This window comes from Ostrinia nubilalis, chromosome 26 (assembly GCF_963855985.1).
Source record: "Ostrinia nubilalis chromosome 26, ilOstNubi1.1, whole genome shotgun sequence".
Classification (NCBI taxonomy): domain Eukaryota; kingdom Metazoa; phylum Arthropoda; class Insecta; order Lepidoptera; family Crambidae; genus Ostrinia; species Ostrinia nubilalis.
In genome coordinates, this window is record NC_087113.1 from 6021411 (window position 1) to 6047796 (window position 26386).

At 39.8% G+C, this 26386-nt stretch overlaps 1 protein-coding gene across 1 annotated transcript in view; it reads right to left on the bottom strand.

The window, feature by feature from the left end:
- The window catches only part of LOC135084484 (irregular chiasm C-roughest protein), a 144373-nt gene that overhangs the window by 4284 nt on the left and 113703 nt on the right, over positions 1-26386 (bottom strand). Inside the window, exons 16-21 of the mRNA XM_063979271.1 lie at positions 16144-16314; positions 15698-15813; positions 15094-15245; positions 14382-14570; positions 8350-8462; positions 527-623 (exon numbers count right to left, since the gene is read on the bottom strand). Coding sequence (XP_063835341.1) covers positions 527-623; positions 8350-8462; positions 14382-14570; positions 15094-15245; positions 15698-15813; positions 16144-16314 — 838 coding nt within the window. The remainder of the gene's footprint in view (positions 1-526; positions 624-8349; positions 8463-14381; positions 14571-15093; positions 15246-15697; positions 15814-16143; positions 16315-26386) is intronic.

Sequence of the window (26386 nt, forward strand, 5' to 3'; positions counted from 1 at the left end):
TTCACATAAATTATTATTTATGTTTCTGGATAAACTAAACTATTGGACTCTTATATTGTTTTTGACTGCTTTTCGTGTCATAATGTTGTTTATTTTACAAATTACAATATTTTTCATTTATTATAGAGATCAAACAATATTTTTAGAAGCTGTCGATATTCTATAAATCATGGAATATTATCAGCCAACAGTTTTAAAAAAATAATAATGTTTTAAGTACTGAATTAAAAATCTGTGGCAAACCACAATTAGGCAGAATTAACTATAATTAATTTTAAATTTGTAAAGTCAAACACTGCAAATTGTAGGCCATTAAAGTATTAAATGTATTCATTCGGTTCGTATGAGCGATTATAATTTGATTGACGCTAACAGAAAATAATTTAACTTTGGTTAAAAATAATTAATCCGAATTTGTTAAACTTGCCTATTCTTTAACCCTTCCAATGCCAAATTTTGACAGACTTATTTTTGAAAAAAAAAAGTATTTATTTTTCTTTTTAGAAGAATATTAAAGTAAACTTACCTTTTTTAGTAATAGTCGCATTGGTGATAGTCCTATTTGAAGGCGCTAGTATGTAGTGTGCGCTAGGCGACTGCGGCGTACCAGAAGTCGTGGCCACCTGTACGAAAATGTTAAAAATAATTGAATGACATAGATAGTGAAAAACCAGTAATATGAAGATAAAAAGTTTTTTTTAATAATAATGTTGTTGTAGATGTTGTTGAGGTTTAGTAGAAACAACACCCACTTAAATTTGTTAACTCCGTTTATTGCGGAAGAACACAGTCGTACATTCACAGTAGGAAGAAGATAGCACAATATACAGTAGAAAGAAACGTACAAAAGATTATCAAGATGAAGAAATGCGATAGAACTAGCGAAAACCGGCAAGTAGTATTCAAATAACAAATTGGAAGCGCATAGCAAGACGCGTACGAGCGGACTGGCTCTGCGTCGGGCGGCGGCCGAGCTTCGAACAATAGTCCATACAGAAAAAACGTTTGCCTACTACGCGGCGCGTGCGACGGGCTGAGCGTGTTCTATAAATAGCATCAACTTAACCGACCGACGCAAAGGAGGTAATGTTTTTTAAACAATGTAAGTATTTGATTTATAATATTTTTTATGTTTAGAATAAGTTATACAATGCAAATATGTATCTAAATATATGAATATTTATGTAAGTATATTATAGATATATATTGAGCGATTTAATTATTTTATAGAATCTAAGTTAGCTAAAATATATTACTTTTTACGTTTGTATGACTTTTTATATCTTATTATGTATTACTAATGTTTTTATTTATGTTTCAGATGCAGCCGCCACAATACTCCCCCACCGAGACCGTTTCACGGGCGATAGTAGTCAGGAAATCGAACGACTCTTCCACTTCGAGTCTTTCTTTCAGGTGGTGGGTCATCGGAAACTGGTACAGCTGGGTGTGTTACATTTGTGCTTGTTGAGCTGCTGGGAGTACTGGGACTGCGTACGCCATAAGCAGGTTTCACTCTGTCGATGGTTACAGTGGTATCTTTGCCGTTTACTTCTAATCTCAAGGTTTTGCCATTTCTAGATTGCTCCAGGACTCTGTGAGGACCTGTATAAGGTGACTGGAGTGCTCGTTTCGCTGGACCCCGGCGTAGAAAAACATGGTCTGCTGAGAAAACATCCTTTGGTAAGTAGAATGTTTTGTTACTGTGGTTGGATGCTGGTGTAGGAGACAGATTTGCCATATGTCTTCGCAGACGTGAGATGAAGTCAGTGACGTCTACTGTGGTGTCTGCTGGCAGTGGCGTGAAGAATTCGCCTGGCAATCTCAGTGGCTCACCGTAAACGAGTTCAGCTGACGAGGTTTTGAGATCTTCCTTCCATGCGCTTCTCATTCCCAAAAGCACCAATGGTAGGATCTCGGACCATTGTGGGTTGTTATGGCACATAATGGCAGTCTTTAGTTGTCTGTGCATGCGTTCAACCATACCATTGCATTGAGGGTGGTACGCCGTGGTTGGACTGTGTTTGGCGCCGACCAGCTTGATGATGCTCTGGAACAGGTGAGACTGGAATTGCTGTCCCTGGTCCGTGGTGATGGTGTGTGGGCACCCGAAGCGTGCCACCCAACCGGACATGAAGGCGTTGGCGCACGATTCGGCTGTGATGTCTACCAGTGGGTAGGCCTCTGGCCATCGTGTGAACCTGTCCACGGCTGTGAGGCAGTATCTGTAACCAGATGAATAGGGCAAGGGACCAATTAAGTCGAGGTGGACGTGGGAGAAACGTTCGGAAGGAACAGGAAATGTGGCAAATGGAGAGGAAGAGTGACGGGTTATTTTGTTACGTTGGCATTCTTCGCATTGTTGAACCCATGTTTTGCAGTCAGCGCGTATTCCTGGCCAAACGTATCTTTGCGTTACTAATTGTGTCGTGGTCTTTACTCCAGGATGGCTTAGATTGTGGATCGTAGAAAACGCCTGTTGCCTGAATCTTGGCGTTACGTATGGACGTGTAGTTTCAGTTGATGTGTCACAGTACAACAATTCATTGTTTGTTGCTATTTTTTGTAATTTCAGAGATGAGCCATTCTTGATGAGGTCTTGCAGTTCAGGGTCTTGAGCCTGGTCGCGTGCAAGTTCTTCAAAGTTTATTGGTGTTGATATTTGTTCGATTCGCGACAGCGCATCGGCAATGATGTTGTCTTGACCTGCGATGTGTCGTATGTCTGTGGTGTACTGTGATATCAGATCCAGGTATCGAAATTGACGTGGAGAGCACTTGTCGCGTTTAGTCTTGAAGGCGAACGTTATCGGTTTATGGTCTGTGAAGACTGTGAACGTTCTAGCTTCCAGCATGTAACGGAAATATTTGATTCCTTCGTAGATGGCGAGTAACTCTCGGTCATAAGGACTATATTTCTTCTGCGCGGCTGATAATTTTCTTGAAAAGAACCCAAGAGGTGTCCATTTCTTGTCTTTTCTTTGTTGTATTACAGCGCCAAGTGCTTCATCAGATGCATCAGTGAAGAGAGCCAGTTCTGCTTGATTATCTGGATGCGAGAGAAGTGTTGCTCGAGATAGACTGCTTTTTGATTCTCTAAAACTGTTCAGGGCTTCTTCTGTCATTTTTATAGGTGTAGATCCTTTTATGTTGCCGGTAAGAAGATCGTTGAGAGGTCCTTGTATTTTAGCTGCTTGAGGTATAAATCTTCTGTAGTAGTTAAGCATTCCCAGGTATCTTCTCAACTCTTTTGCAGTTTTAGGTTCTGGGTAGTTATTTATTGCTGCAACTTTCTCCTCGAGCGGACTTATGCCTTCAGTCGTAACTTTATGTCCCAAGAATGTGACTTCTTCTGCTCCCCAGACGCATTTTGACGTGTTGATGAGAACTCCATATTTTTTGAAACGCTCGAATATAATTTTGAGGTGCTCTAAATTCTGTTCTTTACTTTCTGAGTAGACCAGGATGTCGTCAATGTACCCGAACGCAAAATCGAGTCCCTGCAGCACTTCATCGATAAATCTCTGGAACGTCTGTGCTGCGTTGCGTAGGCCAAACGTCATGAAGGGAAAATCGAACAACCCAAAGGGTGTCGTTATAGCCGTTTTCGGAATATCGTCTGGATTTACTGGCAATTGATTGTATGCCTTGATTAGGTCTATTTTTGAGAATATTCTGGAACCTGATAGTTGATAAGCGAAATCTTGCAGATGTTTGATTGGGTATTGGTCTGGAATAGTTCTTGCGTTCAAGGCGCGATAGTCTCCGCATGGACGCCACCCGTCATCTTTTTTAGGGACGAGATGAAGGGGCGACGACCACGGGCCATCCGATCTTCGAGCTGTGCCATTCATGAGCATCTCTTCAAATTCCTTCTTCGCAATCTTGAGGCGATCTGGAGCCAAACGACGTGGTCGAGCTGCGACGGGAGGTCCTGGCGTTGTGCGTATGTAGTGGCGTGTGTTGTGTTTTGGCTCGGAGGGTGATCCTGAAGGTCGTGTGATCTCTGGGTACTTGCGCAGTAAGTCATGGTAAGCCGAGTTTCCACATACTGCTTTGATGGCCAATGTTTCGTCAAGTTCGCTTCCATAATGTATTGCTGCGACAGACAGATCGGTTATATTGTCTATGAGACGGTGGTTGCGGCAGTCAATGAGTAAGTTATAGTAACTTAAAAAATCGACTCCTATAATTGGCTTTGTGACGTCAGCTATCACGAACTTCCAGGTGAAACTGCGACGAAGTCCAAGGTCTAGTTGAAGTTGTGTGTACCCGTAGGTATTAATAACTGTGTTATTTGCTGCATACAACTCGTATTTGGTTTTTGTGTGATGGCCTTTCGTAGCTGATCTCGGAAACACACATAAATCTGAGCCTGTGTCTACTAAAAATCTTATTTTAGTTTTTCTATCACACACGAAGAGGCGGCCATTGCAAGAGAGGCAGTCATTCGCCGCGATTAGTGGCTGCCTTGACCGTTTTCCGGCTTGAATGTGCAGGGTTTCGTACAACGCCTTGCCTTAGAGCCGAAAGTGTGGTGATACCAGCACACGTCGTGAGGTCTTGATCTGGAGCGTGAACGAGATCTGGAGTCGCGTCCTCTAAACTGTGGTCGACTTTGTCTCAGCGTTAGTGCTTCTACTTGTTTAGATAACTGTTCAACTTGCCTTGCTAGTCCTTCCATCACCATTAAATGATAGGGTTGCGTTCCAGGTGTTGCAGACGTTGAGGGTGTAACTTCGGCGACCTGTGAGCTGGGTGATGCGATCGCTTGAATTTTATCTGCCAATTCAGCTAATTTATCTAAGGCCATGTCGGATTGCGAAGCTATTATTGGTTGTACACTTGTAGGTAGTCTACTAGACCAAATAGTCTTGATAAATTCCTCTGGGACGTTTGGGCCTGCTAAGTGCATCAAATGTCTCAAAAATTGAGATGGTTTTCTATTCCCTAATTCTTCATCGTTTAATAGTTGTTTCACTTTTTGTTCCTTAGAAGACGAAATTCTATTAATTAATTCTCGTTTTAGTGTGCTGTATTTATTTTCTCTAGGTGGATTTTGTATTATATCTTCTACTTCAATTGCATATTGGTGTTCTAAATTTCCGCATACGTAATAGAATTTCGTAATATCTGAAGTAATTCCGGCAATAACGAATTGTCCTTCAATTTGTGCGAACCACAAAGCTGGGCGATCAGGCCAAAATGGAGGTATTTTCACACCAACTTTAAAAACGTCTCCTCTGCTCTCTGAGCTCGCGCCAACATTGTGGGTGGCCGTTGGGCCCGTTGGCGTTTCAAAACTCGCAGCGTTAAGCAAAATATTTGTAGGTGTTTTCGGTTCGGCGTTATCGGTACCTGGTTTTGACATGATGAGCGATGATCCCAGGTCACTATTCTCGTGGATGAAGGTGCTTCAGTTCAATATCGAGGGTCACCAGTGTAGATGTTGTTGAGGTTTAGTAGAAACAACACCCACTTAAATTTGTTAACTCCGTTTATTGCGGAAGAACACAGTCGTACATTCACAGTAGGAAGAAGATAGCACAATATACAGTAGAAAGAAACGTACAAAAGATTATCAAGATGAAGAAATGCGATAGAACTAGCGAAAACCGGCAAGTAGTATTCAAATAACAAATTGGAAGCGCATAGCAAGACGCGTACGAGCGGACTGGCTCTGCGTCGGGCGGCGGCCGAGCTTCGAACAATAGTCCATACAGAAAAAACGTTTGCCTACTACGCGGCGCGTGCGACGGGCTGAGCGTGTTCTATAAATAGCATCAACTTAACCGACCGACGCAAAGGAGGTAATGTTTTTTAAACAATGTAAGTATTTGATTTATAATATTTTTTATGTTTAGAATAAGTTATACAATGCAAATATGTATCTAAATATATGAATATTTATGTAAGTATATTATAGATATATATTGAGCGATTTAATTATTTTATAGAATCTAAGTTAGCTAAAATATATTACTTTTTACGTTTGTATGACTTTTTATATCTTATTATGTATTACTAATGTTTTTATTTATGTTTCAGATGCAGCCGCCACATTGTATTTGCAGATCTTCTAGCTCTATTAGTATCTTTAATTAAGTGTTGTGAAGATCGATGATGATGATGGTATGATTTTTTAAACATCATAAATTGCATTGGATTTTCTACTACGTAGAGGGTACTTAAGAGGGGACGTGGTTCTAATAAATTTTATTTGAAAATAAATGAAACGATAGTAGTTAAATTAATTTTTTTTTAAAGTTTTTTTCCACAATTTTTTTATGGTTTTTGTGTACAGTAACAGTTGTTGGCAATGAGGGCTATCGTTTTAGCGCTCACCAGTTAGCGCCACTGTAGAGTAAGGTCCTGTCACTTGCTAGTAGCGAAGACAGTGGCACCAACTGGTGAGCGCGAAAGTGGTAGGAGGACTATCGCATTTGCACTCGTCAAGATGGCGCCACTGTAGAGTAAGGTCCTGTCAATCGCCAGGGGTGCCAACTGTTAAGTATTAAAACGATAGCCCTCATTCAGAAGGCGTGAAGAAGTGAGCTTTACATGTGTGGTGGCTCGCTGCTGTTCGTTTTTCAAAAGTAGTTAAACTATCGTTATGTGCATGTACACGTATACACACAAGTAAAGCTCACTCGCCTTCGTGAGTTGCAGGAACTATTAGTGTAATTCCATCATTTTTAGCCAATGCAGTAAGCGACTGGGTGTGCCAGGTGACGTGGCCACCTGTGAAAAGTTTTGTTATTAGCCATTCCATTGGCAACCCTAATGATAATGAATGAGGTTCGTTTACCCTACGCGAGTTTATGTCGGATTTCCACTGATCAGAAAATAACGCCCGTATTCACAAACAGTACTATGACGTCTCACAGTGCGCGTGGACGCACAGGGTCACACACGAACCAATCACAGATCTCTATTATGCTTCACTTAAGCAAGTGTCGTTTGTGAATACGAAAGTGGAAAACCATGTTATGGAATTTTTTTTTACCCAGGAAAATGGCCTATCCATACCTACCGCCGGGAGACGGCAGGTTATGTGGGGCTCGAAACCACTAAAAACTGGGGTGTTCCCTCTGCCGCATAGTGGTCGGCGCCTTGGGTACTAGAAACGGCCACAGCCACAGCACAGAATAAGTAATATAATAGTACCACAGGATCCTGCATTTTACTGAATCCTACAAAACTTGATTGCCGTGAGAAAGGGCCCTAATTAATTAATGAGGTGCTTTTACCCTACGCGAGTTTATTCGGAATTTCCACTGATCAGAAAATAAGTGATTTTCCATGTTTTGGTTTTACAGTAACACAGGTTAACACTTTAAGAGAACAGAATAAATTAAACTTGTAATTTTTTTTATTAAAACTTGTTTTAACTCTTCATTTCAGTGGAAGAGAGTTAAATTTTGAGTTAATTTTTTTTACTGTTCTCACTTAAAAAAAATGACTGAAAATTCTTACCTACATTATTTTGAGTGCATTGTTACATTGTCCCGTTTCAAATAAACGTTGATTCCGTCAATTATTCATAAATTCCGATGAATCAGTCCACAAAAATGGAATTTTGTGGAACTCACTTGGAATTTTGGTTACGCTTTGTATATTTTTATTTTTTGAAATATTTGGGGATTTCTGAAACGGCCTTGGATTTTTTTACGATTTTTTTTTACTGTTGATAGCATTAAACATTTTTGTAAAAAAAACTCTATTTATTTACAATTCCTAAGAGGCCACAGAGACATTGATTTTATCCTAATTATTAAACATTTTAAAACAATATACACATAGGCTCAGTTGGCTTTAACGGTAACTATAACAATAACCGGTGCTTTTTGTATGGATTTTGACAGATTTTTGACATATTTTGTTAAAGTAAAAGTAAGATGGAACGATGATACAACTCAGTCTTAGCAGTTATTTATTTACTACTATATCATATCAAGTGGCGACTACGGGCCGGAAGACGTAGAATTGGCAGGCCGCAGTAGGTGGACCGACGATCTGGTGAAGGTCGCGGGAAGTACCTGGATGCGGGCGGCGCAGGACCGGTCTTTGTGGAAATCCTTGGGGAAGGCCTTTGTCCAGCAGTGGACGTCATTTGGCTGAAACAAACGAACGATATCTTACCTTCGAAATTAACGAACCTTAATTTCGAACTCCTCCTATGTTCTTCTGATTAATTTCGTTGCGGGTCCAATGACAGTTTAACTTTCCCCCGGGACAAACTTGACCTTCATTGGTTGGGTTTTTGTGGCGGTCAAGCTGTAGATCCTGGCTACACAGGAGTTGCAGTGGTGGGAACGATAGGTGGGAATAGTCCCGAACGATATCTTACCGTTACCGCCGCTTGTGTGCTGTCAGTCGACATTGTGGACGTCGTGATAGGGCTCGTCGTACACTGAGGCGATGCCAACGACGTCGGCGACGTTATTGAATGCGACGAGTTGCCTGTGGAAGATTGTTGATATTATTCCACTGCTAAATTGTGCCTGATGGACGGACGACCTACAGAGAGATGAAGTTAAGTATCAAGTTTTGAAGTGAAAGATGGCCGATAATGAAGAAGTCGGACTAGGTGACTTGATATTCAAGGAGCGCGGGTTCGATTATGATGAACCCACTCGTGACGCAAGCATATAATCGCTTAGTACGAGGGGTTAACGGAACTATTTTTTTATGCAGAACAAGGCAGGTATTTGACCGTAATCGCACCTGATGTTAAGTGAGATGCAGCATAGGATAATAATATTATCTGCAGGATAGGATTCATCTTTGTTAAAAAAAACTACAAACTGCTTAAACTGTGTATTAACTACTAACTGGGATAGACTGTGTTACTGTAAGATTGCTGCCACAGATTAAAAAGAGCCTTGAATTAACCAAGTTTTTTTTGGAATTTGTATACGTAGCAATCGTTTCTAACCGATCAAAAAACTCTCGTTTTGTTACAATTACTCGTATAATAAAAATATACATTCCATTGTTCTAGAATTGGACGCTAAAGGTTAACAAACGAATTAACTCAATAATTAAATTAATTAACAATATCGGTTTACTTTCACGTGATAACCTCCACAAAGTGGCAAAGCTAAATCTAATCTGGTACAGTATTCACGTCTAATCCAGATTGGAGCTGTTATCTGGATCACAATTGAGTTACGAGTAGAAGACTCTCTTCTCACTAACTATAGTCTGGTCGCAATATAATTACGCGCGAGCGATAAAGATGGGTAGCTTGGGGTCATTGAACAAAATTTCAATGACCCCGGGCTTTACACTAACTTGGGTAATGTAAACGTTTTTATTTTGTGTTGTGTGTTTATTAATAAGTGGGTAAGTAACAGATTATTTGTAATTTGTTATTGCACACAGGTGATCTGTGTTATTGCACAAATTACTAATAGTGCCGTGTGGGGACGGCCATAAAGAATACTCTTCCCCACCGCCAACAGGAGGCGTGTCGTAAGAGGCGACAAAATCCCTGCAGCACCGGACGGGCAGCAGCGTCTGCGTGCGAAACCTTATAAAAAACTGCGATCGCCAACCCGCCTGCCAAGCGTGGCGATTAAGGCAAATCCCCCCCATGGAGAGGAACAAAAAAACACGGCCCCTAGTCCCCGGCGGCCCCACTATCCCGGGCCACGGTAGCGGTCACGGTAACGGTGGGGCGAGGGGTGCTAAGAATCACCGGGTACCGACAGGCTACCAACCCCGACGACCTCTGGCCCTGGCAACATTTAACACTCGCACGCTGCGGACTGACGTGAGGCTCGCCGAACTCGAGGAAGAACTGAGCAGGTTGCGGTGGGATATCGTAGGATTATGCGAAGTCCGAAGAGAGGGGGAGGACACCATAATCCTGAAATCCGGAAACCTGCTCTACTTCCGGGAGGGCGACCAGCAGTCCCAGGGTGGTGTCGGGTTTATCGTCCACAAGTCCCTTGTCAACAACGTGGTCCAGATCGAGAGTGTTTCGGCGAGGGTAGCGTACCTTATACTCAGAATCACCAAACGGTATTCGCTGAAGGTCATACAGGTATACGCACCGACCACGGAACACCCCGACGACGAAGTGGAGACTATGTATGAGGATATTTCCAGAGCCATACATAGCTCCCGGTCCCATTTTACCGTTGTGATGGGGGACTTCAACGCGAAGCTGGGTAGACGAAGCGATAATGAGCTGAAAGTGGGGCAATTTGGGTATGGAGAGAGGAACGCACGTGGCCAACTGCTGGCTGGCTTTATGGAGAGGGAGGGCCTCTTTATGATGAACTCCTTCTTCGGGAAGCCAAAACAGCGAAAGTGGACATGGCTGCATCCCAATGGCGCTATAAAAAATGAGATCGACTTCATCTTGTCGACGAAGAAGCATATATTCAATGATGTCTCTGTGATCAACTCGGTCAAAACAGGAAGCGATCACCGAATGGTAAGAGGCACATTGAATATCAGACCCAAGCTCGAGAGGCGTCGACTGATGAAGTCTACGCTCCGCCCAGCGCCCATCCAACTCCAAAACCCCGAAAGCTTTCAGCTCGAGTTGCAAAATCGTTTCGAATGCCTAGGAGACTGCGAAAATGTGGACGAATACAATGACAGGTTCGTGGAAATTGTCCAAACGACTGGGTCTAAGTTCTTTAAAACCCGTCGTCCAAAAGGAACCAAAAAGATCTCTGACCTCACCAATAAACTTATGGAAGAGAGACGAAACTTGGTTCTGCAGTCCTCTGAAGATGCTGCTCAGTATCGGCGTCTTAACAGACAGATCTCCAAGTCTTTGACTCGCGATCTACGCCAATTTAATACAGATCGTATTAAAGAGGCGATTGAGCGTAACAAAGGCTCTAAAGTGTTCGCTAGGGATCTGTCTGTTGGCCAAAGTCAACTGACCAAGCTGAAGACCGAGGATGGCAGAGACATCTCGTCGGGGCCTGAGTTATTGGAAGAGGTTGAGAAGTTCTACGGACAATTATACACGAGTGTACGTACACCTGTCACAAATCTAGCCGAAGACCCAAGAGCTAGACTGACCCGACACTACACCGAAGATATCCCGGACGTCAGCCTGTACGAGATTAGAATGGCTCTCAAACAGCTGAAAAACAACAAGGCACCGGGTGATGATGGAATCACGGCTGAGCTTCTGAAAGCAGGCGGAACGCCGGTACTAAAGGCTCTTCAGAGGCTGTTCGATTCCGTCATACTTGAGGGAAAAACGCCTACGGCATGGCACAGAAGTGTGGTGATACTTTTTTTCAAAAAAGGCGACAAAACCTTGTTGAAAAATTATAGACCCATCTCACTTCTGAGCCATGTCTACAAGCTGTTTTCGAGAGTCATCACGAATCGTCTCGCACGCAGGCTCGACGACTTCCAGCCTCCCGAACAAGCCGGTTTCCGAAAAGGCTTTAGTACCATAGACCACATACATACGCTACGGCAGATTATACAGAAGACCGAGGAGTATAATCAGCCACTTTGTCTGGCGTTTGTGGACTATGAAAAAGCCTTCGACTCGATCGAGACCTGGGCAGTGCTACAGTCTCTCCAACGGTGCCAAATTGACTATAGATACATCGAAGCGCTGAAGGGCTTGTACGAAAACGCCACAATGTCGGTCCGCCTCCAGGATCAGAACTCGAAACCTATCCAGTTGCAGCGAGGGGTGAGACAGGGAGATGTCATATCTCCGAAACTGTTCACCACCGCCCTGGAAGATGTTTTCAAGCTTCTGGACTGGAGCGGATTCGGCATAAATATCAACGGCGAGTATATCACACACCTTCGTTTCGCGGACGATATCGTAGTCATGGCTGAGACCGTGGAGGACCTAAACACAATGCTCGATGGCCTCAGTAGAGCCTCTCAACAAGTGGGTCTTAAAATGAACATGGACAAGACAAAAATTATGTCAAATGCCCGTGTTGTACCCACTCCTCTGAAGGTTGGAGACACTACACTCGAACTTGTTGACAATTATGTATACCTGGGACAAACAGTCCAGTTAGGTAGGTCCAACTTCGAGAAAGAGGTTAATCGTCGAATCCAACTCGGCTGGGCAGCGTTCGGGAAGCTTCGCGAAATTCTCACGTCCGAAATACCGCAGTGTCAAGACAAAAGTATTTGACCAGTGTGTGTTGCCAGTGATGGTGTATGGCTCTGAGACGTGGTCGCTTACTATGGGCCTCATAAGAAGGCTCAAGGTCACCCAAAGAGCGATGGAGCGTGCTATGCTCGGAGTTTCCCTGCGTGATCGAATCAGAAATGAGGAGATCCGTAGGAGAACCAGAGTGACTGACATAGCCCGCAGAATCGCTAAAATCAAGTGGCAGTGGGCGGGGCACATAGCTCGAAGAGCTGATGGCCGCTGGGGCAGGAAAGTTCTTGAGTGGCGACCACGAGCTGGAAGACGTAGCGTGGGCAGGCCTCCCACTAGGTGGACCGACGATCTGGTAAAGGTCGCGGGAAGTACCTGGATGCAAGCGGCGCAGGACCGGTCTTTGTGGAAATCCTTGGGGGAGGCCTTTGTCCAGCAGTGGACGTCTTTCGGCTGAAACGAACGAACTAATAGTCCCGATAGCCCCTCGTACTAAGCTAAATATGCTTGTGTCACGAGTGAGCTCACCACAATAGTCGAGCGGCGGCGGGGACTGAACCCGCGTCCCCGGATCACGAGTCGACCAGTCCGACCCCTTCACCGTTCGGCTATCGTGGCTTAGTTTATAATGGAATGGTACTTCTTAACTTATTACTTTTACCCGATTTTTTGACATAGCTGCTTCGAGTAGACTTAAAAAACATTCAAATATTCAAATATTAAGCCTAGCCGCAGACCACAGACTTTTTGTCGGCCGATAGTTGGGTCGGGCTGTTAATCAGTACGTTACACCGATTTGGTATCGGCCGATTTTATAAATTCGAATCGAGTTCAACTATCGGCCGACTAAAAGTCTGTAGTTTGCGGGTGGTCTTATTAGCTGAGGGCTGAGTGTGAGTTTACATCAAACGCGTTCACTAGTGAGCGCGTAAAAAATGTCATTAAATGTATGACGGATTGTACAGCACCCCTAGCGGAAATTTGCAAGAACTAAAATTGACATATTATATTTTTAAACGCTCTCACAGCTAGTGTACGTGTGTAGTGTCACACAAGTATAGTGTAAATACTCATCACAATACAGGGTGAATTTGCAATCAGTGTCCAATTTTTAGGAGCGACACCCATAAAATTAGATTTTCAATATGTATATTTTTTTTGCGAAAAATACCACGATTAAAAATAAATAAGATAAAATTTGTATTATTAAATTGCGCTTTAGAGCTTATTAAAAACATTTTAATACTGTTTACAAAGTAATACTGTTTACAAAGTCACAACATAAATATAGTGACTCACTACTAGTGAGCCCACTGTCTATACTTCCATTAGAAGTTAGATTAGAAAAGTAATTAGCGTTTGTGAAATTAGATGCTCGGTTCAGTGGCCTATCCACATTGAAGATAAAAATAAGCAAACCCACAAAAATACTTTCAGATGTGATATTATAATTTTGTAACAAACAATAAGCAGCAGCATTTTTTTTTTCAATACATACTTTTGTATAGTAGAAGAAGTAAAATTTTACCAAAACGGAGTTAAACTCGTGAAAGACATCATCAGTGTGCTTACCATGAGTTTACGTTAGGTGTGCTCGCTAGCGAATACGTCAAAATGAATAATCTATAAAGTTTTTATTTCTTGAAAGTAGCCGCTAGAGACACTGCACAATATGAGTATTTAATGTAATTTTTTACGCAGTCGCTAGCGAGCACACCTAACGTAAACTCATAGTAAGCACACAGTAGTTATTCCACCTATCTAGTGGGGTTCTACTCTACGCTAAACGAGTGCGGTCTCCACTCTTCTGGGATACCTACTATAAAAATTAGGAACCAAAAAATTTTTATGTAAAAGACATGCTGTTTCTCAGCGCTGGACCACTTATTATCCCAAAGCAGTGGTAGAGTTAGGCTGGGTTGCGCCATCTTATTTGAACTTTGACAAACGTCAAAAATCTGTCAAACTCCATTAAAAAAACACCGGTTATCTTTATAGTTACGGTCAAAGTTAGGTGGTGCAACTCAGCCTATAAGTTATAATGGGACGTTTAAAGGCTTTTTGCAGGAAAAAATGACTTAAGACTTAACTTTATAGCCACGATAGCCGAACGGTGAAGGGGTCGGACTGGCCGACTCGATATCCGAGGAACGCGGGTTCGAATCCCACCGCCGCTCGACTATTGCGGTGAGCCCACTCGTAACACAAGCTTGTTTAGCTTAACACGAGGGGCTAAATTGCTGATAATCTTTAAAAAAAAAACTCACCTGAAGGCAACACCACAGACGTCCTAACCGACGAATACGGAGGGGGAGCTGGGGTGGACGCAGGCTTCGCGGTGTTAACAGTGTTCGCGAAGCCCATACCTCCTCCCGTTCTCAAGTGGGGGTTGCCGTATGTGGCTGCGTATCGCACGTCCACCCCGTGGATTATCCCACCGTTGGGCATCCGATTCACTAGAAAGAAGGTTTTAGTTTTATTGTCTGGAAATTAAGGAATCATCCTTCTAACAAGCTGTTTGTCTTAATAAATTGTGGTTTGTATGATTTGGTGCATAAATCTAAGTTACATTATGTGCAAAGGGTCATCATTAAGTGATCAGAGGAAACTTGTAAAAGTGATACTCAGACTCAAGTCTTGTATTGTTATTTATGCATACACAAAATCAAATCTTGGAATGTTACACTACCCGCGTATACAAAAAATGCTCGTCATTTTGTGAGTAGGTAGTATTTGTAACGTAAGCTCAAAATGTATTGTAAAGTGTGTCCAGTGACATAGTTACTACAACAATTTGTGAACAGTATAATAACGAGACGCCTAAAATGGATTGTAAATTATTGTTCAAGATGGATTTTAACTTATTGCTCAAGATGGATTTTAACTTATTGCTCAAAATGAATTTTAACTTATTGCTCAAAATGAATTTAAGACTGTATCGTGTGGCCAGTATGTAATTATGATCAGTGTTCCACATACCATCTCCAGAAGGTAGCCCAAGGTTGTTCAGCGCGTTGCTGCTGTCCTGCCGCTTGGTGCGCTGCAAGGAGTTGTTCTGAGACCCGTTGCCAGGGTTGAACTGGACGGTAGATGACGTGTCTACACTTCTTGGCAGGCTGCCGTTTACTGACCTGTTGGGGTTGGAAGTTATTAGCATTTGAATTTTAAAAGATGCATCTCAATAGTTATTCAACAGCAGTCGTCCGGCAAAAGGTCGGGGATTCAATTCAAAGAAATGAATCTCAATGGGGTTTAATCCCTTGAGTTTCAATCACAAACTGAGGCAACATATTTTTTTAAGATAAAATATGGGATTAATCTATGTATGTATCAAAGATTTAAGATAATAAAGAAATAAAAAAAAATAAAAATATGTATGAAAGAAAGGATAGAATCAAACTATGCAACAATTGTATCGTTGAAATAAGGAACTTTGATTTTTTTTATGTTATGTGTAGTAAAATTACTCAACTAAATTTTATTAAGTATTTATTGGCTCGGACTGTTTTTTTGAGATGAACATTTACAACACAATTTAATGAATAAACAAGAATGTTATAATTTAATATCATCTATCGCTCACCTATTAGGCGTCAGTTTGTCACTGCCAATCGTAGGCGACTGTACCCTCAAAGAGCCGGGAGTATAGTCGTGCCCATAATGCACATACGTCTGGTAACCATTGCCGAAACCGTTGACCTATTGAGGAAAAAACATCATTAGAACCAGTTAGAACCAGATAATTTGAATTTCCTTAGATACAATACATTTTTATAAGATCACGTCATTGTAATCTTGCCATTATAATCTAGTAATGTTTCCATATAAAATTGACAATAGCAGAATTTCTAAGAAAAGTTACTTATTACTAATTTTTAAGGTTTCAGTATCCATAGGGAAAACCTTAAATCAATTTAAGGAATATTAATTGATAATTTTTATATGGCACTCAACTGAGCTTTATTAAACAAAAACTCATCACAAACAACTTGATTCATGTGAGAAATAGTAATGGTCCCAAAATCCCACCTTGTAGCAGTCCGCGTACGCCGGGTCATTGTAATCGTTACTGTATCTGTATGGCTGGTAGGTGCTATTTTGATTGATCGACGACAGTTGAACCGCACCCGCTAACGCTACGCCACTGCCGAGTTTGGCGTTTGAACATAGCGTGCTGTCTGAGCCGGTGTTTGAGTAGTCCTAGAAAGAAGGGGATGTTTTAATACAACTAGTATAAAACATATAGTTCTTGCAACTCACGAGAGCGAGTGAGCTTTACTTGTGTGTGTACGTGTACATGCAAATAACGATAGTGTAATGTTTATCAAAACTTTTGAAAAACGAACAGTAGCGAGCCACCACACATGTACGAGTAAAGCTCACTCGCCTTCGTGAATTGCAACAACTATACATAGTGCTAATGTTAAAGATCTGAATAATCAAATTTTTATGGCCAATGGGCCGCTGTTTAGCGTCAGGTTAAGAATGACAGATGACAATTTCCAATGAGGTTAAACGTCAGATTAGAGAGTCTTCCAGACTGGCCAGGCCCTGTCACTGGAAGAAAAACTATTTAAAAATTCAAAACAGCGACTTGGCCCGTGGACCAAGCTAAAAGTGGGCCAAGTCACTGGAATTCCCAGATTAGAACGCGGGATTACGCGTGTTTTTTATGGCCTATATGATTTTGTTGTAAAATAACAAGATGGGATAAATTGCAAGTTATTATCCAGTGTTTTGTTATAATTTTATTGAACCTTATCTACAACAACATCAAAAACATATTATTATTCAATCATACAGAACCTACTAGAAGCTACTATAGGTATAATAATATAATCTATACTAATATTATAAATGCGAAAGTAACTCTGTTTCTGTGTGTCTTTCTTGCTTTCACACCTAAACCACTGAACCGATTTTGATGAAATTTGGCATAGAGATAGTTTGAGTCCCAGGAAAGGACATAGGACAGTTTTTATCCCGGTTTTTGAAGCAGGAACGCGCGGAAAGCTTGTTATAATATACATCAACTGGTCCTACTGATACACGGAAATATATCCCTTGACGGACAATCAAATTGCTTAAAGCCTGCCCTAACAAAACTGGAATTAATTAATTAAAGCGATTTCGTAACTTTGTGTGGCAATCGATAGAGTCTTGGACGCGAAGCTTGGACGAGATATTCTTATGAAAGCATTAAATTATGTATCCATTCATATCTTGGCATATAATTCCTAGAACTGATTGGAGTTGGAAGAGAAAAGTTTTCGAGTTGCGTCCAAAAACCACAAAACCTAGTGGCAGTCCACCCAGACCCACTCAGTGAATCGACGATCTGGTGAAAGTCATGGGAAGCACCTGGATGCAGGCAGTGCAGGAGCGGTCAATGTAGAAACCCTTGAGGGAGACTTTTGTTTAACAGAGGACAGCACTAGGTGCTTGGTTGAAAACGAATGAACGTAAATAAAGGTTTGTCGTTATACAAATTGTATTATCAATAGTAGATAAAACGTTAGTGTTATTGGTCATCTAAATCTATTCAAATTTACTAAAACTGAAAGTTGAAACGCCTAAAATATCTACAAGGTCCCAAATCCAAAGCTAACTGGAAATCCCTCTGAAATACCCATCACCCGATCTCAAAGGACAATGTTCGTTCTCCATACATTGTTCGCCTAAGAACCAACAATTTTGACATATTACTACCCGAAAGCGAAATAATACGATTCTGTGTGTAAGAACAATGATTCCTAATGGACACTTGCCATAAAATTAATGATTAAGAATATTAAATCACAGCGATTTTATAATATGTCGTTTATGACAACATGGCGTCTAATGTATTAAGTGAATGTATGAACACCGATTCGCGAAAAATGTTTTGTATTGTCGTCACGCCGAGTCGCAGCCAAATAGTATAAAATAATAGAACAAGTTTTAGAAATACAACTCGGCATTCCACTTTTATAATATGCCCACATATTGCACGTAAATAAACAACATGAATCGTAGGTTGTTTCCACCCTTGTCATCTGACACATGAAATAAACTCCTATTGTATTATAGATATCGAAGCCGAATCGTATATAATAATAGAATGGGTTTTGGAGATCACTCGGGGTTCCACTTTTATAAAATACCTACATATTGCATAAAAATGACACGAATCATGAGTTTTCTTTTCACCATTTACATCTGACACGAGATAACAAACTCCTATCTCCATGACTACCGTCGTAGTCTATGCCAAAGACTACAATATTTTAAGCAAGAAGTTTCAAACCTTAGCGGCTACGGTAACCCCTGGGCCACATACATCGTGATAACATTCGGTCGACACTGGAACGAAGTCTTGCGATTATGCAAAAAAGCATCGTATTCTAGTGCGGCTATATCACGTTCAACCGGGGTTTTAATTCGACTAAAGTCCTGACTAAAGACTGGAAGAAAATACGCCGCATTGTATGAGCACTTCGTGTTCGCTAAAGCGGCTTCAGATCTAGAGCCCACATAGTTTTCTTTCCAATAATATCCGCAAGTAGCGCTGCATGATATTTACAACAAAAACGGCAATAGTTATTAAGGTGCCAAAATTATATGATTACTTTGGCACGGTATTATACACGTTCGAAGATTTGTCATTTTCATTCATTTCATCATCATCATCATCATTTCAGCCACAGGACGTCCACTACTGAACATAGGCCTCCCCCAATGACTTCCACATCGCACGGTTGGTAGCGGCCTGCATCCAGCGCCTTCCCGCTACCTTTATCAGGTCGTCGGTCCACCTTGTGGTGGGTTGACATTGCAGAATATGACTTTTGATAGGTTCATCATAGAATTCGGCAGGGATATCCTCACGGAGGAAGTTCGTAAAAGGGCGGAACAAGATCTTATAATAATGCAAGGCCGAAGCTGTAACGCGCGTGCTCCTACGTGTAATCCGGCGAGTATGCAATAAATAGTAATGTCTGGTAAATAGTGGTAATACGTATCGTTCGTTCGTTCGTTCGTTTCAGCCGAAAAGACGTCCACTGCTGGACAAAGGCCTCCCCCAAGGATTTCCACGAAGACCGATCCTGCACCGCTCGCATACAGGCACCTCCCGCGACCTTCACCAGATCGTCGGTCCACCTAGTGGGAGGCCTGCCCACGCTACGTCTTTCGGCTCGTGGTCGCCACTCAAGAACTTTCCTGCCCCAGCGGCCATCAGCTCTACGAGCTATGTGCCCCGCCCCGTCTATGTCTATATGCGCTACGATTACAGGGTATCATTTTGCATAGTCGCAAGACTTCACTCCGCTGCTGTCAAATCAATGTCGCATAATGTTATCGCAATGTGTGTGGCCCTTGGCCAAATCACAGAAGCCTATGCGAAGAAAGAGCACTTGAATGACAATGAAAATCAGGGTTACCATTTTATAAGATCTCCTCACTATTGAGGGTAACAAAGTAACATTAATAATCTAGCCATTAATTACATTTATTACCTATACGAGAAAGTAAAGCAACATGCGGTTTTATTTTAATTTGTAAAATATTTGTAACAGTTTGTTCCAAGTTTAGTTTTACAACAGTATTGCTGTTTCAGCTGTCACTGTGAAGCTTTGGGAAAATAAATAAATACAAAAAATATTAACATAAATATTTATTTAAGTTTTTATGTTCATTATCATAATATGCCAATTTAAGTTACACTGTGTGACAGTCTTTGACACTAAACAAACTCTTCAGCTTAATAATACCTACCTACAGGGCGTTTTTATAGTTACTCTTGCTGATGAAACAAGAAGCGTTGAATCTACTACTGAAATACAACTACTTTTCTTACAGGACCAATATCAAATTCTCAAAAAAATTCACATCCTCGTGATGGTGATAATTTCTATGGAGAGGTTTTTTTTTTATATTCGGTCTCTTGGGATAAGTTATTCCATTTGAGCAGTAGAATTAATCCTTTTTATTTGATCACATATAAAAATAACACAAGTGTGTGTGTTTAGGAAAACTTCTTCTTTGGTATGGTATCACTACGGAGTTATAATGTCGGCAACTCTGTATCACTGACTTGTAACTTTCAAACAGTATGAATAATAAGGGCACCACATTGGTTTTCTTTCTGAAAAAAGGCTTTCACTTTTAGTACTAACCCTTTAGCACTATTTCATTGAAATAAAAATACAATAAACGCACAGAAGACTGAAATTGAGTCAACTGACGTGACATTTATAATTTGTTGACATTATGACAGTTTGACAAGACTAGGGATTGAAAAAGTTTTAATTGAAAAAGTAAAATGACAATTTATTAAAACGATTCACAAGGATATAATCGATTAAAAATATTTATAAAATGTTCTGATACTTGCCTGTAGCGATTATCCAATCCTGGTTTCTACTGAAAAACTACTTCGTGGCAAGATTTTAATAAAATAATAAAATCTTTATCTTCTCTTTCACAATCTATAAAAGTTCATTGGTCTATTATTAATGTGCTATGAATAAGGGTTTTCGCGATTGAAAAATCCGCGAGATGGCAATACGTAGACGCGAGGTCCAAATGCTGCATGATTGGTGGATATCTGTCAATGTCATGTCAAAAATAACCAATCATGCAGCATTTGGACCTCACGTCTACGTATTGCCATCTGGCGGATTTTTCAATCGCGAAAACCCTCATTGGCATAGATTATGAGAGACTGGCAACTATACTAGGTTGATATATGTTTCTCACACTTCAACTGGCATTGGATTCAACATCGGATTCTGACACTTTTACAGTTATTATACCATGAATATCAGTTTATGGTCCTAATTATTTTTATTTTATTTACGACCTTCGACCAGTTGGACACTTTAGATAGCTTCTTGTAATAGTGTCAATATCTTTTTAGCTTTTAACGCAAATCTAGTCTTCAAAGCAGTTTAATCGATTTATTTTATTTTCAAAATCGATATTTTATTGTCTATGATGGCCGCAGGAACATCACTATACATGGACTCCCAGCAATAAAGTACGGTAATGCCTCGTACAGATTTTATCGGCAAAAATTATGGAACTTGATAGGTTTTAGACCATGCCACGCACCAAAACGTCCGGAAGTTGTAATAGTATTATAGAATAAACGTTAAAAGACTTATTTATTTAATTTTTCAATGCTTAAGTGTCCATTAGAACGAAAGGGTGCTTAATGTATTAAAAAAAATAGAAAATAATTATGATGGGTTAATGTTTTTTGGCGGTTTTTTAGGCGGTTTCTGACAATGTCCTTTAAATACTTTGTGTAACCTGAGAGCGATAATTTCGAAGCTGCCGTGAAATGTTTTCTTTGAAACAGAAAAAGTAAAATGAGACCGTAATGACCGTTTAAAAATACCCAGTCGAATAACAATGGAGGCAAATTATACAGGAGTTTGGAGGGAAACTGTAGTTTACATCTCAAAAGAACTACGAGTAAAATGGTTGAATTCAGACAAATAAAGAAATTATATTTAGTTCGTTTGAAGTAATGGACTCCCATTGCTGGAGAAAGGCCTCCTCAAGGATTTTTACAACGATTGGACATGCACTGCGTGTATCTAAGTGACCTTCACTAGATCGTCAGTCCACCAAGTGAATTTTAGTATCACTTTATTAAGTCTTATAAACAATTTTTCACGCCTCCCCATTATAACAACGTATTGCTCAAAGGAAAAGAGTTAATATGAAGCATATTATCAACAATATTTAATTTTAATAATTAACTTTTCAATATATTAGAGATTGTTGCCGAAATTGTTAAAGTTATTTTTGGAATTCTAATCGTAGACGCGCGTTATTTTGAGGATCGAGTTATAATACTGAAAAGATTATTTTCATCAAAGATATTTAGAACTTGTTATGATAAGCTTATTTGAATTTTAATCACAATCAGACATAAAAAACCTATAAACATTTTGTTAACCTTTTAAACCTAAGCACTACCGATTAGAAGCAGTACCGATAGATCATTATGAGAGACGACAATGAACTTAATTCAATGTTGTTGGTATACCGTAATAAATAAAATAAAAATAAAATTCCTTACTAGATAGGAGAATTATAGAAGAGGATCCAATAGGGTATAATAACAAATTAACGTCCGTATTCACAAACGATGCTTGCTTAAGTGAAGCAGCAAATCGTTGCACGGGTTGCAGCTCTATTCTACGCACAGCGTTGAATGGAGCTCTGTGATTGGTTCTTGTTGCCCTGCGTGGATGCGCACTGTGAGACCTCATAGTAATGTTTGTGAATACGGGCGTAAGGTCTTCATAAAAAGTTTCATCATCACCGTATTGTGTATTCTGCGTATTTTTATATTTGACAAAAAAAAACTGATAATTGTGTTGAATGTATTATTCGTACAGCTGTCATGTTATTTAACTTCATTTAGCAAAGTAAATGAAGAAACTAATGATTCAATTCTAAATACAGTTAAGTGACTTTTTCAAAGAAATACAAACTTAGTCCAAGCTTCTGAACTTGGTATTTGAGTTTTCTTATCCTTAATCAAAATCTAAGGCTTAGAAACAATACTATTAAGGATTAATTGAATTGAATACATTATTTGCCGCAAAGTTTCTTAATCAAATTAAATGTAAAACTAGCCGTCTATTTTCTTTGGTATTAAAACTAATTTGTTAATAGTTAATATCATTTACTTAGGCTAAAATCTCTAGTATTTTGTTACAACTGATTCTGTTTTCTAGAATATTTCGTTAAATATCGAAGTTATTTAAATTATGCTTCTTTTGGTTTATGTTTTTGGTAAAATAATGATAATAATATCACATGAATTGGGCAGAATCGAACTTATAGTTTTTTCTCGATAGACGACTGTTTGAAGTCTGTTTGAAGGTATGGTTTTGTAATATTATTCATAGAATTTTGATGATTTGGAACAACTAAAATGTCGAAAACTAAATTCACACAGAAAATATACTGTTATAAACCAACATAATACTACTATTTAACCAAAAGAAGAAGATACCGATTAATTATCTGACACAGTATCAGATCAGACACAGATCTAAAAGTTAGATCACAATATAAAAACTGAGTAGATATAAAAAGCTCAAAGAACAATTCGCCAAATATGAACATCAGTCATTTATAGACACTGTTAAAAAAAGTTATCAATAGGCTTACGCCTGTATTCTTAAACCTTACTATGAGGTCTCACAGTGCTCGTGGTGGCATAGTGACCCACGAACCAATCACAAAGCTCTATTCAACGCTGGGCGTTCGATTTGCTGCTTCATTTAAGCAAAGTGAATACGGGCGTTAGTCACAATGCAAAAGAACTGATAACCAAAGAGGTAGACATGTTGGATGGGGAGCGTAAGTCGGCAACAGTGTAGGGCGCTCCAGTAAAGAGGGGCGATAACCCAAGTGGCTGGCAGTTGGGAGAGAACAGTCGAGGGTGGCTTGGAAATGGAACATCAATTTTTGCAATTCAAAATTTGAGAAAAATTGTATTATTTAACGATAACGTTACGAACGACACTTTATGAGGAAATGAAGGGTAGGAAAATCAAATTAAAAATGTATTATTATGTATAATAATATTATTATGACGTAACTAATAGCGGCCTCCCGCGACTTCGTAAGCGTGGATCCAGTTTTACCCACTTATAGGTTGAATTTTTCAAAATCGTGAGCACCCACGTTCTAAAAGGAACCTCCATGAGACTCCTAGCACTTGTAGTTTCTGAGATTTCGTGATAAGTGAGTCAGTCAGTGACATTTCGCTTTGAAATGTGAGGAATAATAGAGAAAAAAGTTCCTCTTAATGAGCCCTGACATGTGTCATATCATCCCTACCCTGTTCCAGTAAATATCAAACTTCGAACTTCTCTATCCGTTTTATTAAATTCGTTGCACGTTTTTAGTCAGTCAGCTATCCCCCGGGACTACTCAACCTTCACTGGATGGAATTCATTGAAAATGAAACGGTAGTGTGTATAGGTAGATCGTTTTATCCACAATGACGCGCCCCACCATTCTTCCGCTAATGTTTGAGTGTTATCGGTGCACGCTAAATCATCCATGAGTACACACGCACACTGCAATAATGACACTCGGATTGCTCGGATCAAATTCCCCGCACCCCGCGCGGCTGAGACCAAAAATTGGTGGGGCGCGTCTTCGTGGATGAAACCATCATACTGGTTATACAGGATTTACCTTTAGCAACAATTTTCTGTAAAATCCTTACGGTCCGTTTAGCCTTCAACGTAGTACTTATTATTCTGTGCTTCAATCAAGTTTTAAATCTCATGAAACAATAGGGATATGCAATGTATTTTTTATTTCTCACATTTCAGTAGCCTATCAAATCAATCAGTGCTTTTCTTTAACAAAAATTTCAAAAGATACCTAAATATAATTGGACGTCAGAGATCTCATGACGTCATTGGTCATATTAGAACGACATGTAGAGTCTCATACAAGTTACTATGGGCGGGTGACATTTGACGTCACGCTCAGCTATTTCCATACAAAGTTTAAACACTTGTAACTTTTTTGTTTCCATTCCGATTTCAATACTAGTTTTTCAGAAATTAAATGATTTAACTAGTGTTTATTTATACATAACTAGCTTTTGCCCGCGGCTTCACCCGCGTGAAATTTCGTTTATCGCAGATCGTCATAAATTATAGTCTATAATATGTTACTCTAGGTTATAAAAAATAATACTGTAAAGTTTCATCAAAATCCGTTCAGTAGTTTTTGCGTGAAAGAGTAACAAACATCCAGACATCCAGACATCCAAACTTTCGCATTTATAATTAGGATTTATTTCCTTTTAAGATCGATGCATATTTCCCATTGAAGACATATGTTGAAGATTGCTTGAGATTTCCGGCTCATTGATTTTTACTCAAGTACTCTTTCAATAATTTACGATAATGAACACGTTATGAAGCAATTCATACTGTTGGCAGTAAAAATTGAAGCGGTGAAACGAGCAATTACTCTAAGAGATGTTATTACTCGTCGCCCATCAATACGAGTACACGATAAGTAACTCGTTTATACATACGGATGATTGATGGAACAGCTTGGGGAAAACAGCCGGCTCAAGTCAAGTATTTTTGTTTATGAAAAAATTACAGCGTTTCGTACAAAAGAGTCAGTCTGGTAAACTAAAGCCACCTCAAGGTTTAGACGAAATTTTTCATCGTCTATCCAATACTCCTTAGATTAATTTATTACAGAAATAAAAAAAACTAAGCAGTACATAACAGCGACTAATAAAACAACTAGGCGGTAAATAACACTGGTATTGTCACATTAATAAGAATTCTAGTGGCTGATGATGAGTATGAAGTTTTAAGCTAAATTACAAGAGAGCTTTCAAAAATAAAAATGTTCTCTCGTTGAATCTTTAATACAGTCTACAACCGCCAACCCGCCAACGACATTAAAATTTGACATGCTGTCAAAAGTTACAGAAAATACAAAACAAAAAGTCAACATAATAATAATTGTTAGTTTTGAAATAAAGCGACACCAAGTCAAGCAAATTAAATGATAGATTAAAATTTGTCTAAGAGTAGACTTCAAAAAGCTGTTGATAAATTAATGTGTATTGGCCGTTTCTCTTAACTACAACGTACCGTGAAACCAGACATCATATTTAAGTACGAGTATTAATATTGATCGAGTATTTGTATAAATATTAGCATGTCGGTGACGGTAAAGGAAATTAAATTTGTTGCTACGTTATTACATTGAAAGCTGTGACAGAGTGATTGAATGGCGGTGTTTTTTACAGAATTAGATTTCACAAAAAAAAATGTAGAAGAGCAGAAAAATTGTCGTGTATTTTTGGATTCCCAATGTTTAGTATGAATCTTTATTATGGGAAACCGAGATGAGCTGTAACCGAGGAGAGTTGTGACATTGTCGATTTTTGGAACTTATTAATTACTAGCGAGGGCACGTTGTTTAGTTCAAGCAGAATAAATACAAATGAGTAGGTCATCTTCATAGAAACGCACCGAGCGCGGTTTTTATGTGAGCGCGCCAATACGTATGCGGCGCACACGCACACACTGACAAAATTTAGCGTGGATTAGCGGGATGTTGCGCCGAATTTTGTCAGTGTGTGAGTGCGTTCTATAAGATGACCTACTCATTTGTATTTACTCTGGTTCAAGTCTCGAGGTAACAAATGCGCGCTGTTGCGAGCTCGCTGTTAATAGGTTTCCAAAAATCGACAATGTCACAACTTTCCTCT